The sequence below is a fragment of the Elaeis guineensis genome, chromosome 4 (genome assembly GCF_000442705.2).
Source record: "Elaeis guineensis isolate ETL-2024a chromosome 4, EG11, whole genome shotgun sequence".
Taxonomy (NCBI): domain Eukaryota; kingdom Viridiplantae; phylum Streptophyta; class Magnoliopsida; order Arecales; family Arecaceae; genus Elaeis; species Elaeis guineensis.
In genome coordinates, this window is record NC_025996.2 from 56,332,653 (window position 1) to 56,347,995 (window position 15,343).

The window sequence follows — 15,343 nt, forward strand, 5'->3', positions numbered from 1 at the left end:
GGCATTAGATCTTTATTTACTTATATTTGTGAGGATACCAAGTTAATATCTAGGAATACTATAAAGGTTGATTATTGAAATTGGATAAAAAAGAGAAGCAAAAACTCAGTATTATGGTTACTTTCAATTCCTTCTAGGATTAGTTTGACTTTAGATTTATGGACCTCTATTACTATTGATGGATATTTATATTTAACCACCCATTTTATTGATGAATAACAGATGTTGCAAAAGAAAGTTTTTAACTTCCATTTCACGCCTCCTTTACATAATGGCACATCTTTATGTGAAAGAATTTATAATTTATTGATTGGATGGGGAATTGAAAAGAAACTCTATGGCATGACTTTGGATAATGCATCAATGAATAACGTTTTTATTAACATGCTAAAGATCTAACTTAATTTTTTAGAATGCACTTTATTCAAATGGTGAGTTTTTTCATATATGATATTGTGCTCATATTTTTAGCTTAATTATACAAGAAAGATTAAAGGAGATAGGTGAATCTAACTTTGAGATTCGTAAAAATATTAAATATGTGATAGGTTCACAAGTTTGGGAATAAAATTTTTTGGAATGTATTCCACAAGTTCTTTTAGAAAGTATAAAGGGCTTAAGGCAAGATATTCCTGCAAGATAGAATTTAATTTATTTGATGTTAGAGAGTGCTTTTTTTTTTTACACTGTACATTTCTTCATATAAAACTAAGTGATTTTAGTTATAAGCACTATCCATCTAAAGATGATTAGGGAAAAGATAAGAATAGCAGGTTGTTAAGTATATTCTATGATCCTACTTTAGTATTTTCAAGAGTTAGATATCCTATATACCTATATTTTTCTCAAGTTTTCTTGATTGAGCTTATTTTAAGGCAAGGGATGTGGCGTGTAGATCTTTTCATATCAAGAATAACATAATAGATGTATAAAAAATTTAAAAAATATTGGTCAGATAATAGCTTAATCTTGGCCATGACAATCATTTTGGATACTCAGTACAAATTTCAATTTGTGGAATATTGTTATAAGAAATTGAAGGGATATATATAAGTATACAGAGGGCATGCGCATTCATGATTGTATGTTTTTTCTCTTTAATTAATATAGGCTTGCTTCTCTTAAAGCTACCAACTACGATCAACTCATAGAGGCATGGATGGTAGTATTTCTTATCAGGCTTTTGAACCATTTACAAAATTGGATGCTTTTAATGCAACTTAAAACTTTTTTTTCAAAATAAATATATTGTATTAGTATATATGGTATTGTTTCTAGTAAATAACTAATATTTTTCAAAAATATGAAATTTTGATATATTTGAAAGCTTCGATTTTGTAAATGCTATACAGAAGTCTCAATTGGGATAATATTTGGATGAGTCTATAGTTGATAGGAAGTCCCATGTGGATATCCTAGATTTTTTGAAAGCAATTGGTTTCGATATCCTAAACTTCCTCTTATGATACATAATATTTTAACTATTCTAATATCCACAGTTGCCTCTGAATCTGCTTTTAGTATAGATAGACAAGTATTTGATAAGTACCATAGTGTATTTAAATCGGATACTACTGAGGTCTTGATTTGCACTTGAGATTAGGTGTTCAGGAGAAAAAGGTATCCATTTCATTAAGTACATTGCTAATAGTTTATTTTTAATTATTGTAATATTTTAATATAGATGTTTTGGAATATGAGTTAGATAAGATTGTAAAAGATGTTATGAATTGAAGTTCCTTCAAGAAAGCCCAATCACCTCAATTTTCGGCAATTTTATTTTTTTTGTTGTTTTCCTTTACTAAGCATCAAATTTTGGGATTATAGATTCATGTAAATTTGGGAAGTTGAAGTACGAAACAACACAAATAGAAAGTTGATCATGGCCATGGATACTTTTTCTAAACTTATGTTGGTCATGTGTTTTGGTTGGAAATGTTATGTTGCATTTTGACTATGGATGTTACTTGTACCATAGTTTGAGACTTCTTTTTTGTTTCGGTTTGACTATAATTATTGTTACGGAATTATGGTAGTAGTTATTAATTATTAGGTGCTTGATATTTATAGTTTGTTTTTATATTTATAGTTATTTGATAGTTTCTTTTGGTAGGTTCTTCAATTTTTTTGGTAGAAGTAGGTTCTTTTTTTTTTTGGACAAGTTATTATTGTAGTCATGATTAGAATTTAGGTTCTTGTTTCATGAGGGAATTAATTTCAGATATACCCTGGTTATAATTTCAAATTGTTTGCTTATCCTATATTCATTCTATGACTTAAATCAGTTTTCCTTACATATAAAATCTTTGAGTTTTCTAGGAATGTTAAAACACACTGTTCAGTTTTCAGAAGACTATCCAAACAGATCTCCAAGAATGTTTCATCCAAACAGAACTTTCACAAAGCATTTGGTTCTTCCCTAACCATATCTATTACTTAATTACTTGTTCTTCAGACTTTAAGTTACCAGCTATTGTTGAAACACTAAAAATATAATTATTGTTTTTCTCCAGGCACATGTTTTTCGGTCAAAGTCAGGAGCTTGTGCTGCGTTCCTTGCCAAACAACACAAGTTCATATGGAAGGATAACTTTCAATAGAACGCACTGTGATCTTCTCCCTTGGTCCATCAGCATACTCCCGGACTGCAAAACCATAATTTTCGACACTACGAAGGTAAGAGACTTATAATGATCGAGTCATTGTGCTTATGTTCTAATTCTTCTTGCTGCACATTGGGCATTCACATCTCTTTCACACAATTCTCCACCATTTTGTCTTAAGAGAATTCATATTATGCAACATTTGTTTGGTTTTATAGCAAAGTATTTTGGTATGCTACTCATCAATTTGATTAGAAAACTAGTTCTAGATACTGCTAAAAGATTCAGTTAGAAATTGAAATCCATGATTTGCAGCACGCTGCTACATGATCATTATTATGCAGGTTGGAGCTCTATCCTCGCAGATGAAAAGGGAATGGGTGGGAGGGTTTTCTTGGAAGTCATACAACGAAGAGACCAACTCCCTGGATGCAGAAGTTTCACAAGGATGAACTGATGAAGATGATTTTGTGCCATACCCAATGAAGATCAGCAGCTAAGTGTTGTTTCTTTTTAGTTTACTGTTGTTACTGTTTCCCCTTAAGTCTGGTATTTTGATGTTTGTTGTTTTTGTTTGCCATCCAATGAAGACGGGAAGCTATGTTTTGTTGTTTGTGACGTTGTCTACTTGCTCGATTCCTTTGTAGATTGAGATCCTTTTTCATGTAAATTTTCTTGTCTTTTATGTCTTTTTTTTTTAAATATTTGTTTTGTATTTCTAACAGGCTATTAAGCAAAAAAATTTAGCAGCTATGTTTTGTGTTTCTGTTTTGTTGCTTTGTTTATATTTCAGATTTTGATTCTTTTTATTGATGCACGTAATAGCCTATTACTACCGGCTCTATCTATTAAACAGGTTTGATTAATAGGTTTAACAGGTTAGCTTTCAGGTTGGCTTAATAGGTCCAACAATATTGGGCCAAGAGCTCAAGGTCATTGGATAAACAAATTAAACAGGTCCGATCAGCTTGAATAAATAGATTATCTATTTATAAAACAGTTTGAAAGGGTCAGATCGGATAATCTATTCATTAAATAGAATAAATTTAGATTTTAGTTTGATTTATATTTAAATTTTTTTGATCCGATTTGTAACTGATTGATCTGTTTATGACTTAACTGACTTAGGGAAGATACGATGTTTGGACAAGTAAATGCCAAATATTAAAGGCTATTAGACATAACATGGGATCATAAAAAGAACCATCATTCTTTGGGGGAGAGTTTTTATAATCATGATCTAAATGGGTTAAGTCAGTCCTATTGGCCAATTTAGAAACCCAAGCATACTTGCACCAATGGGTTAAAAGTTTCTTCTAAATCGATAAATCTCCAAAATTTTCATGATTGTTGAGTAATAATTAAAAAATAATCATTCAAAGCAGTTTACTAATTTCCTTCAAATCCATTATAAGACTTACAAAGAAATAAATACATCAAAATAAACAAATAATTGTGGATGTATACGAACTATAAAAGTTTATAATTAATGGTGCAATTGAGTTGAGTCAAATCGAATAGTTAGAGGCTCGCGTTTGACTTGATTCAAAATACTGAGATTCAAAACTCGACTTGAGGTTGATCAAGTGTTAATATCCTAACTTGAACTCGATTCAACTTGCATATCAACCGAGCTATACTCGGATTCAAGCTCAAATCTTAAATGATATATCATATTAAAAAATATATAAATATTATATTTAATATATTTAATTCATAAATATATATTATAAATAAAATATTATATTATTAAACTCAATATTTTGTCACTCTAATTGACTCATAAATTTATTTAAGCTATTTGAGTTGAATGAAATTTAGATCCAAATCAAGTTTGATCAACTCGTAAACTGTTTGGCTGATTTACACCGCGAGTTTGTAAGCAATTCCTCCATCGTAGCTAGAGTTGGGCATCGACCGTGACTGGCACAGCCCACCAAGCACTATAGAGGCTGTGCCATGGCATGGCCCAATTCTAGGGGCGGGCTGGGCTAGAAATTTGGTGGCCCACGGTCTAGACCCGCACGGCCTTCAAGGCCTGGGCTGGCATGGCTGATGGGCCAGACACGGTATCAACGGCCTGCATGCTAACCCCTATGATCCATTTGACACGACATGTTTTTAAAGTTTTTATTTTAAAAAATATTTTTTATAAAATAAAATAGATTAGGAAATAAATTAAAAAAAGATAGGAGAGCCGAATTTGTAGAGTCGAAGAGATAGATCGGAGTACAGTCGAAAAGAGTAGAATGGAGTAATCGAAGAGCTGACCTCTAAAAGGAAGAGTTTTCTCTTCTTGTATAATTCTTGAATTACTAAACATAATTCTATTTCTAAATATTGAACGAAACAGAGAATTACTAGAAGAGAAATAAATAGGAGTAGAAGATTAGAGAGTGAGAGAATTAGTTTGATGAATTAATATAGTGAAATGAAATGGAAGGATCTATTTATAGAAGTTTTAAAATTTTTATTTTTTTAAAATATTTTTTAATTTATTTTTTTTTTTTTTACGATTGGAAGATCAAAATGATAAAAATAAAAAATAATAATTAAACCTTTAAAAAAATAAAAAATAATTTTAAATTAACCATTCGAACATGTTAATGAACTGTGTCTGATATGATCTGTCAATTTTGGGCCTAGGCCAGTCGGACGGATGTTTAGATCTTTTGGCCATGCCGTATGACCCATTTATCAGATAAACCGTGTCTGATACGATCCACTACAATATTTGATCTGATAAATTTAGATCGAAGCGGATCGAATCAGACATAGCCCGATGCCCAAGTTTATATTTGTAGCCCTACCCTTCTGGTTGACAGGACCGAAAGATCGCTTCACCTACCACCACGATGTTGCTCTGACCATCATCATGAATCCATCGCTCCTGTTCCTGCAATCCAATAGCATCATTAATCTACAATTAACCGGTTTTTAAGACATCGTCCGGTGTGCCAACCGCCAATTGCCATAGAAGACCGGCAGCAAAAAACCGTACCTATTTTTTGAGTAGATAAATCACATGATGTGCTACCCGTCGTAGATGGCAGCGGTCCGAAACCGCACAAAATCATTTCTTTGGTATCCTATTTCAGCTGCGCCCATAGAACACCAGCAGCTGCCCCCGCCGCTGTTTCGCCAGATCCATCTTTCTCGCATCTCGGTGCAGGAGTTCACTGACACAACGGCTGAGATTGCACCAGCTAATCCGTCACGGCGTATCCATCCAAGATTCGAATCCATTTCCGCTGGCTCCCCTGATCCACCGAATGCATCCCCATCTCCCGTGGTTCGGTGGGCGGAAGGACGAAGTCCATCGAAATCATAGCTCAAAGAATCGAAGGAACGCACTTCCCACTGGTCAAACCCCACCCGCGGCTCGCGAGCCATCCCATTTCCTATAAATATTTGGAGAAGGGACAGATTTTTTTTGTTTTAATTTATAGATTCTAATCTCATTTCTTGGATCCCATTTTTTTGCACCATTTTTCTCTTGCTTTCTTTTCACTATTTTTACTTGGATTTTGTTTATTTTGTGTTGGGGGTTAGCTGTTGAGAGAGAGAGAGAGAGAGAGAGAGAGAAGGGAGGAAAGGATGGCGAACATAGATATAGAGGGGATATTGAAGGAGCTGCCGAGCGATGGGCGGGTGCCGAAGACGAAGATCGTGTGCACGCTTGGACCGGCGTCGCGGTCGGTGCCGATGCTGGAGAAGTTGCTGCGGGCGGGGATGAACGTCGCCCGCTTCAACTTCTCCCACGGCAGCCACGAGTATCACCAGGAGACTCTCAACAACCTCCGCACCGCCATGCTGAACACCCAGATCCTCTGCGCCGTCATGCTTGACACCAAGGTCTTCCTTCTCTTCTCTCTATAAGTTTTGCCAGTAGCCGTTTTGGTGTTATAGGTATATTTGATTTTGAGGTAGATACTGTGATGCGACTGCTTCTTTACAAGGAATTGAATAGTGTTTCATGGTGGTCATCTTTGTGTTTTCGAGATATCGTTTTGGTGCATTGTGTTTGGTATTAGTTTGTGTTCCATCTTTCTCAACAGTGACGATGATACTATCGTTAGCTTGTGGTTAGGTAAAGCCAGCTGATTAAACTATTAGGAATTGGTGAATGATCTTTGTCGTTTTCTGCTTGTTGGTTCATGGGAGATCATTCTTTTTTTCAATTTTAAATTTTCATATAATGTTTGGTTCAAATAGCGTAAGGAAGTGTGCAAAAATTTGTTGCTAAGTAGAAATAAATCTTTCTGTGGTTCTCTAACTCATTGTGCCTCGAGTGGTGGATCTGTGGAATCATGTTACATAAGGGCCTCCTGATTTATAATCCATATGCCTATTTCTATTAGTAATTTCGTGTCGCAATAGAAGAAAAAAATATATAGTTGTAGACTGACTGAGATTAGTTGTGACATGTACCAAAAAGGGCCACCTTCTTATGTATAAAACTATTTTGCTTCCAATTAATCTTGATTTCTTATTCATGCAATGTTCTAGTTATAGTTGGGAAAAATTCCAGTCTCTCAGACAAAGCGGAATCCCTTGAAATCCCAAATCTAAGATCTGGTTTTTACAACGTCTGACAGCCATTGTCCACTAAATGAAGTTCTTGGGCATAATAAGATAACCTTTAACAGTGTTTAAGCCCAAAATAGTTGCTGATGAGTTATTGCCTCAGAAAAATAGATTGAAGTTTTTCTTTATCTCAAGTTGAAGGTCTTCTTAGTTTGATGATTTAACATACAGTTGTTTAATTCCAAACAGAGATATCTGCAAAGGTTGGTTTATGCTATTATAGTATCCACAATAAAGATACAATGAATTCTCCTTTGACAGCTCTGGCAGGAGAAGGAAAGATGGAATTCAACAGATATGTTTGTTCTCTAGTTCATCCAGCCAAATAATAATCCTTTTGCGGATGTCCAGTGCAAAATCACTGAATGCATAAGCCACCAATACCTGAAATGGACTTTGTCTGATGAGTTGTGAGGGCTTGTCAGCTTTTATCAAAAAACCTTTTATGTTACCCTTGTCTGATTCCATTTGAATCATATGCTTGGGGTTAAGATCCAAGCCCTATGGCTGAAAATTTAGCCGCTTTTCCTATCGTCTATTACATGCACTCCTATCATTCTTGATAACCCTTCAGTGTTGTATGCCCTGGACAATTCATGTCGATCCTGCCTTCTTTATTAGTAAGAATTTGGTTGGGTAAGACGAATTGGCTTGAACTTGAAAGAAGATATCCTTGCCTACTTGACTTCTTCCATTTCTTTAGTGCAACTATTGTGCTTTGTGATGAAACATGTATATGATTAATGCATAATTTATACCTTGCAATAAATGCAAGTTTATCCTAAAAATGATTTGTATCTGACTTGAGTCAAGGGACTAGCATGGTGTCTGGTGTATTGTGTGCATTTTTGGTGGATACACCATAAGTGCACTATTTTCAGAAATTATCATTAAAGGTCTTACTCGTGCACATTAGTGGAACCTTCAAGCTTACTTTTGCAAATTCACTCTTTGTTCCTTTTGTTGATTATCTCATTCAGATTGGTCACCCTGTGTAGCTTCCTGATTATGTCTCAATCAATAGAATTTGTTGCTCCTTCCATTTTGTTACACAATTTATCATGCATTCCGAGCAGGCTGTCCAATATGTTGTTATATTCAGTAGTATCTTGAAAATAAGTGTCATTTGAACTCATCTCTTAATATTATTAAAAAAATTCAGATTTAAGGAATTCAGGCAAGAGGTTGGATCCATGACTAGGGCCAATGTAGGTCAAAATCTGTTCAATCTTTACAAAGAAGAGAAAAATATTTGGTGAAAGGAAGAAGTTTTATCAAATTCTAACAATTTTCTAGCATACAGCATTTAGGTTTCATAAAGTTCTGACTGGCCAACATCTGCTTTTCTTCCTTCTGCATTTTGATGAAGATTTGCCATTGAGGCTCTTTGAAAGTGGACATGGAAGGTTTTTAAATGTTTAAGTGGTCTATGATACATAAGCTTTATAAATGGTTGCATGCAATTACTGGAATGTGCTGGAAGCAAGTTCTAAAGAAGTGAGTAATAGATAGCAAGATCCAGTTTTGGGTCTTGCATGTAATGAAAGTGGACTTTATAAGTTTTGGTTGATTTCATCAAATTAAGTGTAGGTGGTCAGACAAGTCAACAATGTGGTTATGACCGAGAGCTATTCATGTTCAAACATTGTGGTAAAAGTCTCAAGTATAAGACAATATATGGTAACATATTGGCCTTCAAGTTAGGAAGTGATATCAACCAAAAGGAAACGGCATCAATCAAAAGGAGGTGGATGGTGACTTCATTTAGGCTTATGCTATGGTGTCCTACAAGCATGTTTTTTTTCAACCAAAATCCCTTAATCAAAATTTACTGGGAACGTAATCTAATGGAACTTCTAGAACTTTCCACAATTGCATGGTACCAAATAAAACCAGGTAGATAGTCCAGATAAACGAAATAGTGAAGAAATCAGCAACGTTAAATGGTCACTGCATGGAACATAAAATGTGTGTATCATTACAAATTTGTTTAAAAACATGATCTTTTTATCAGAAATGTGGGGCCTTTCAAATGCAGATGCTACTGTGCAATAAGGTTCGGTTGAAGGTGCTAATAGGTGCTGATCTAATTAAAAAATTGTTAATGTGCATTTATTTTACTAGTGCATACTCAGGTAAGCCTGTGTTTTGATAGGAAAGAGAGGTATACGAGAACACTGGACAAGGTAGAAAATACAAAAACGAAGGGAGAAAAAACATGAGGGCGTAAGAAAGATTGGGAGAAAAGAGGAGAACAAGAGAATAATTTACAGCAAGAACAATATTTTGTGGGAAGGAAGGTGATACAAAAGAACTAATGTTTTTCTTGCAATCGGATTACCATTTCAGAGGAATTTTTATACCAAGTTAATGAGTTCTGAAATAGTTGAAATATAGAAGAAATGAGAGAGAGCACCTTTGTTTAATCATTCATGTACGAGATCTATATTAGAGAAAGCCAGAAGGTTGATGGTAGCACTACTTGTGGTTTTGTATCTTTAAATTCATACTGTGTTGTTTGTAAATGTTCTAAAGCTTGATTCTTTCTGAAGCACAAGAGGACTGGATTGTATTATCCTATAACTAGGTCAATAGGAGTTACCAGTATTGCTGAAAAAAGCAATCCAGTGTGTTAATATTACACCATTCGTTGTAATCGCTGGACTTTGGAAAGTAGCAGCAAACACAACTTCCCTACCTTTTCTCTACTGGTACTGAATATGCATGTATACAGGCACACGTATGTACACACTGTGCATACACACATACCTGTGTGTGATTAAAGATGTGTAAATTTTGCTAGCTATGTCCACTTTGCTTCATAGGAAATTTATACTTATTAAAATAATTAACCATTGTGTACTTTAAGATTAAGTAAGTTTTTTACATTTTTAACTATACAGTTTAATACAAAGGTGTAAGACCATTTGAAGTTATATCCAATCAAAATTATAAGATATTTAGTTTTCAAGTGACTGTCCTGTGCATATATGCCTTTTCTTTTAAATGCTAGGAGGGAAAAAAATGTGAACTGATGCAATTATATGGTTCAAAAGTCTTAGGTCATTAAAAGGTGATGATCTCCTGATAAAATAGTGAAATTGACTCTAGAGCTTAGCTAGCTAGCATCCAGAGATGTGTTCCCAGGAAATGTGGTCTTAAAAATATTTACTGCAAATAATCATAATTTTAACTTTTGGTGCAACATTTGCTTTCCTTTAAAAAGTAAAATGGTTGGAGAAGTAAATGATAATTGAGCTTTGTACATGATGAAATTACATTGCTGTTGATTCACCAAGTCAGGTCTTCATTTCCAGCATGAAACAGTTTTGTTTTGATCCTCATTTAATCTTTGTCTGTGTTATTCCTTGTCTCTCTAAACTTGAGCTTGTCCATTAAGCTTTGTCCGATCAATATGGGTTTCAGTATGGATTGCATTTCTGGCCTATCAAATTCTGAGAATTTCTTGCGAGCATCTTTTGATCCTTGCATCAACCCTCTGCAAATTGGTGCTACTTTTAGGTCTGAGGGCTCTGACATAGTATCTGGAATACTAGTTGTCAGGTAGTGAAATCTCTGTTTTTGTTTATATAGCTTAAGCTTATTGAACCAATACTGTTCCTCTGGACATAGAAGAAATGAAATTTTCATTCAGAAAAATATATTTTTATTTCTAATAGAGAATTACCCAAAAGGCCCAACTGAAGTATTTTATGATGCTGATTTGCATTAGAATGTCTCATATGCTAGACTAAATTGTTTACTGGTTGGTAGTTAATTGAATCAATTTGTTATGATGTAGTATGATGGATACCAATTGCATTATCCTCACTGCACATGCATTGGGTAAATAGCTTGTTCTTTGATAATGAGTGATCTGCATCAATGTATGTGCAGATTTGAACTGGAAATTTGTAACATATTTACTAACATCTCCATGAATTTCATGTGTTTTCTGTTGGCTCTGTACATCTCGATGTTTTTCTTGAATTTCTGAACCAATAAATTTTCCCTAAGACATAATGTCTTATCTTGTTTCTGTTCTAAATTAACTAGAAGTAATTGTACTCTGTGTAGTAATTAAATTCTTAATTTATCATGAATGTTCTTGCAATCATTTTGCACATTAACAGTATGCATGTTCTAATGAACATCCTATTCTCCAAAGATAGTAGTAATCATGTGCCCTATTATGGACATGGTTTCCAAAAGATCAATGCTCTTGTAGGTCACATGAAATTTCAGAGAGAACCTGGTCACAAGACATTATAAATATTTGCTAGATTTTAGCTTGATGAACTCTTGGATCTACATGTTACTAGACTACAGGTCGTGCTGGCTGTTGTTCTTGCATCTGCTTGCAGTATCTGCCTGCTCCTCTTAATCTTTTAGTTTTATTGTTGCAGGGACCTGAGATTCGCACTGGTTTCTTGAAGGATGGGAAGCCTATTCGACTGAACGAGGGTCAGGAAATCACAGTGACCACCGATTACAGCATCAAGGGTGATGAGAACATGATTAGTATGAGTTACAAGAAACTCCCTCATGACCTAGAGCCTGGAAGTACCATCTTGTGTGCTGATGGTACTATAACCCTGACTGTCCTCTCATGCAACCCAGATGGTGGGACCGTGAGATGCCGCTGTGAAAACACTGCTCTTTTAGGTGAAAGAAAGAATGTCAATCTGCCTGGTGTTGTTGTGGATCTTCCCACATTGACGGAGAAGGATAAGGAAGACATCATGGGATGGGGTGTGCCAAACAATATTGATATGATTGCTCTCTCATTTGTGCGCAAGGGGTCTGATCTTGTTAATGTTCGGGAGTTTCTTGGGCCTCATGCAAAGAATATAATACTGATGTCAAAGGTTTGTTTGACCCTTGACTAGCCTAAGCATCTTGGCATGCTATTTGCTCTGCACTTTTGCTGACAATTTCTTTGTTTTAGAGTATTAATGCTTATATCTGAATTAGCTTCTGAAATTCTACGTATATAAAATCTTCCTCACAATGAATAATACCTTTTCCTAATTTTATGTTGTTCATGGTGGGTTTGAAGGTTGAGAACCAGGAAGGCGTGATGAACTTTGATGAAATCCTGAAGGAGACTAATGCTTTCATGGTTGCTCGAGGTGACCTTGGGATGGAGATTCCCATTGAGAAGATCTTTCTTGCTCAGAAGATGATGATCTACAAATGCAACCTTGTGGGCAAGCCTGTTGTCACCGCCACCCAGATGCTTGAATCGATGATCAAGGCCCCGCGCCCAACTCGTGCTGAGGCCACTGACGTTGCCAATGCTGTTCTTGATGGCACCGACTGCGTCATGCTTAGCGGTGAGAGCGCTGCTGGAGCTTATCCTGAGCTGGCAGTGAAGATCATGGCAAAGATCTGTGTTGAGGCAGAGTCCTCCCTTGACTATGGTGCCATATTCAAGGGGAGGATACAGACTACTCCTCTGCCCATGAGCCCATTAGAGAGCCTTGCGTCATCGGCTGTTCGTACCGCGAACAAGGCGAAGGCATCGTTGATTGTGGTCTTGACTCGTGGAGGGACTACTGCAAAGCTGGTGGCCAAGTATCGTCCGGCAGTCCCGATCATGTCAGTGATAGTCCCAAGTTTGACAACAGATTCATTTGATTGGACGGTCAGCAATGAAGCACCTGCGAGGCAAAGCCTCATCTACAGGGGGCTGGTACCTCTGCTGGCTGAGGGTTCGGCCAAGGCAACAGACTCGGAGTCGACGGAGGTCATCTTGGAGGCTGCACTCAATGCAGCAGTGCAGAGGCAGCTGTGCAAACCAGGGGATGCCGTCGTTGCACTGCACCGCATCGGAGCTGCTTCGGTCATAAAGATCTGCATTGTGAAGTCATCCAACAAATGATCAAATAAATAAATAAAATTGATGAGAGGTATTCTGGGCTCACCCTGTTTCTCAATAAACAGGTTTTCCTTGCTGCTTTGTTTGTAGGATTCTCAACGTTGAAGGCATTTTTTCTAGAATGCATTGGATATTAGTGGTTGAGCTCTTAATTCTTAATAATGAGCCCTGCTTCTTTTGAAATTGCTTGTATCGGCAGCAACATTAAAAGTTTCATCTGCTTAAGTTGTATCTGAGCTTGGATTCATGCCCATCGGAAACTTGTGCTCTCGTACAATGTCGCTGGGATTCAATATTCAAAGTTGAAGCCATGGATCCCAATAATTGGTCGACTAATATCGTATTATTGCTTCTTAAATTCATGTTTAAGCGAACTCCTTGCTTGGAGAACATATCATGTAGCCATTATCTAGTATATTTTTAGTATCAAGGAAGGGTGGTGAAGAGCCGCATTACCTAGAAGTTGGAGCTTAGAACCTGGTTATTGATTGTGACTGCGTCAATGTGTTTGCTTGTCCCTGAACGAGCACCGTTCCCAGCTTCCATCGCTTCTCAGGGTTTGTGTAGCATTGCTTGTTCCCAAATTCCCCATTCTGTAAAGGAACAAGCCCCCAAAGTTCACTTTTGCCGCTGAATCCTGGTGGTGCCGTGTTGGAAAGTCAATTGGGTGTGGCAGTGTACACGAGCCGCTTTCCACGATCGAGGGATTTACAAAGAAAGTTGTTGGTCAGAGCTTGGGGGACCATCTGGATATCCAAATCTGGGCCGGTCAATTTAGCCGAGTTTTAGAAAATATCAAATTAGATCTGTCAACGGATCGGATTTAGATTGGAATCTGGATATCCGGCGGATCTAGTCTTGAAGTATCAGATCTAAATCCTAATGCATCCCGAATATCCGGATCCAATTTCGAGATTCGAAACTCATATTTAAATTCTCAAAAAAAATTTAAAAATATACAATAACTTAAAAAAATATCTAAAAATTATACAATCATATGATCATACAAATAAAAATATAAAAGTTATTCAAATTCAACGAGTAAAACTCCAATTAAAACATCCAAAAATATAACAACATACCATTATAATAACAACATATAATTATAATATATATATTATATATTATTCGGGTCTCGGGTCTATCGGATCTGGGTATTAAATATCTAGACCCTTTCCGTTTACATGATGGTTTATCGAATCCGGATCCGGATAAACAGATCCAATACTAATACCAGATCCAGATCCGTTGGGTAAATACGCATAGGTCTTGGGTCTGGACCCGGTCCATTGACAGCTATACGTCGAAGGAGGAAGAAAAGAAAATAAGAGCAGAGAGTTGATTCAAAATTTGGTCTTACCTCAAGGTCCCTTATCTTTTTTATATAGAGAAGGTGTTATAGGTTGTTACATCGGAATCTGATAGGTTACGAGGATCTGTGATATCATGATTTAATAGGCCATCGGGATTAGCCCACTATCCCATAATCCGGATTATTAGTTATATCTACAGACTGGCTCAGTTAGTCGTGGGTGTATGTCATACACACATTCGGAAGTTGTTGGAGAATCTCAAAGATCATTCGCACAGCCGAATAGGCCGGGAACCTAAGGTGAGGTTCTGCCCTAGGTGCACGAGTATTTGTGCAAGTCGCTAGATATTGTCAGTCAGGTACCGACTTCGGGGTTGGTAGCTAACTAAGGTGGAGATCGGATGAGAACCGATGTTGTGATGCCGCCTAGTCTTGGGTGCTCGGTCCTCCTCGTTGTCTCAAATAGTCTTGCCTGATTGGACAATCCATAAGTGTTTGGCCACGATCCAAGAAGAAGAGATTGGGTCCGGTAGCGTGTAATCTCCGTAATAGTTATCCCCCACTCTCAAGTTTGAGGTAGCTTCATTGCTTTGGGTGAAAGGAGAGTCAGTCATCGATTGCCACCCCAACCTCTCTCCTCGAAGCATTTATTTAGCTGTATATGGCGGGTGGAGTCTTGAAAATCTCAAGTTCATTCGCATCTGCTACATGTTGAGTGTTGGTTGGCCTCATGTCACGCTCCATTGGTTGTTGGAGGTGACCTATTTTAAGGATCATGCGGCGAAGGGTAGTATGGTCTAGGGGTCTAGAGGTGCATGATTTTTAATATTAGTGTTTCTTGAAAATGACAATCTGTCGGAAAGAAAGGCTATGGCACCTCTCCCTGGAAGGCATGGTCTCCGAGGCTTCTTGGGTGGTGACACTTGGCATAGGATCAGGCTTGCTGTCTGAAGTTGATCT

The 15,343-nt window shown here is 36.7% G+C and overlaps 1 protein-coding gene across 1 annotated transcript; it reads left to right on the plus strand.

Annotated features, from left to right (window-relative positions):
- The first annotated feature begins 5,974 nt into the window (after positions 1–5,974).
- Positions 5,975–13,318, plus strand: LOC105042489 (pyruvate kinase, cytosolic isozyme). The gene is made up of 3 exons (XM_010919722.4): positions 5,975–6,458; positions 11,597–12,058; positions 12,250–13,318. Exons 1-3 carry the CDS (start codon positions 6,201–6,203, stop codon positions 13,072–13,074), a joined length of 1,545 nt encoding a protein of 514 aa, XP_010918024.1. The 5' UTR covers positions 5,975–6,200; the 3' UTR covers positions 13,075–13,318.
- Positions 13,319–15,343: the final 2,025 nt, after the last annotated feature.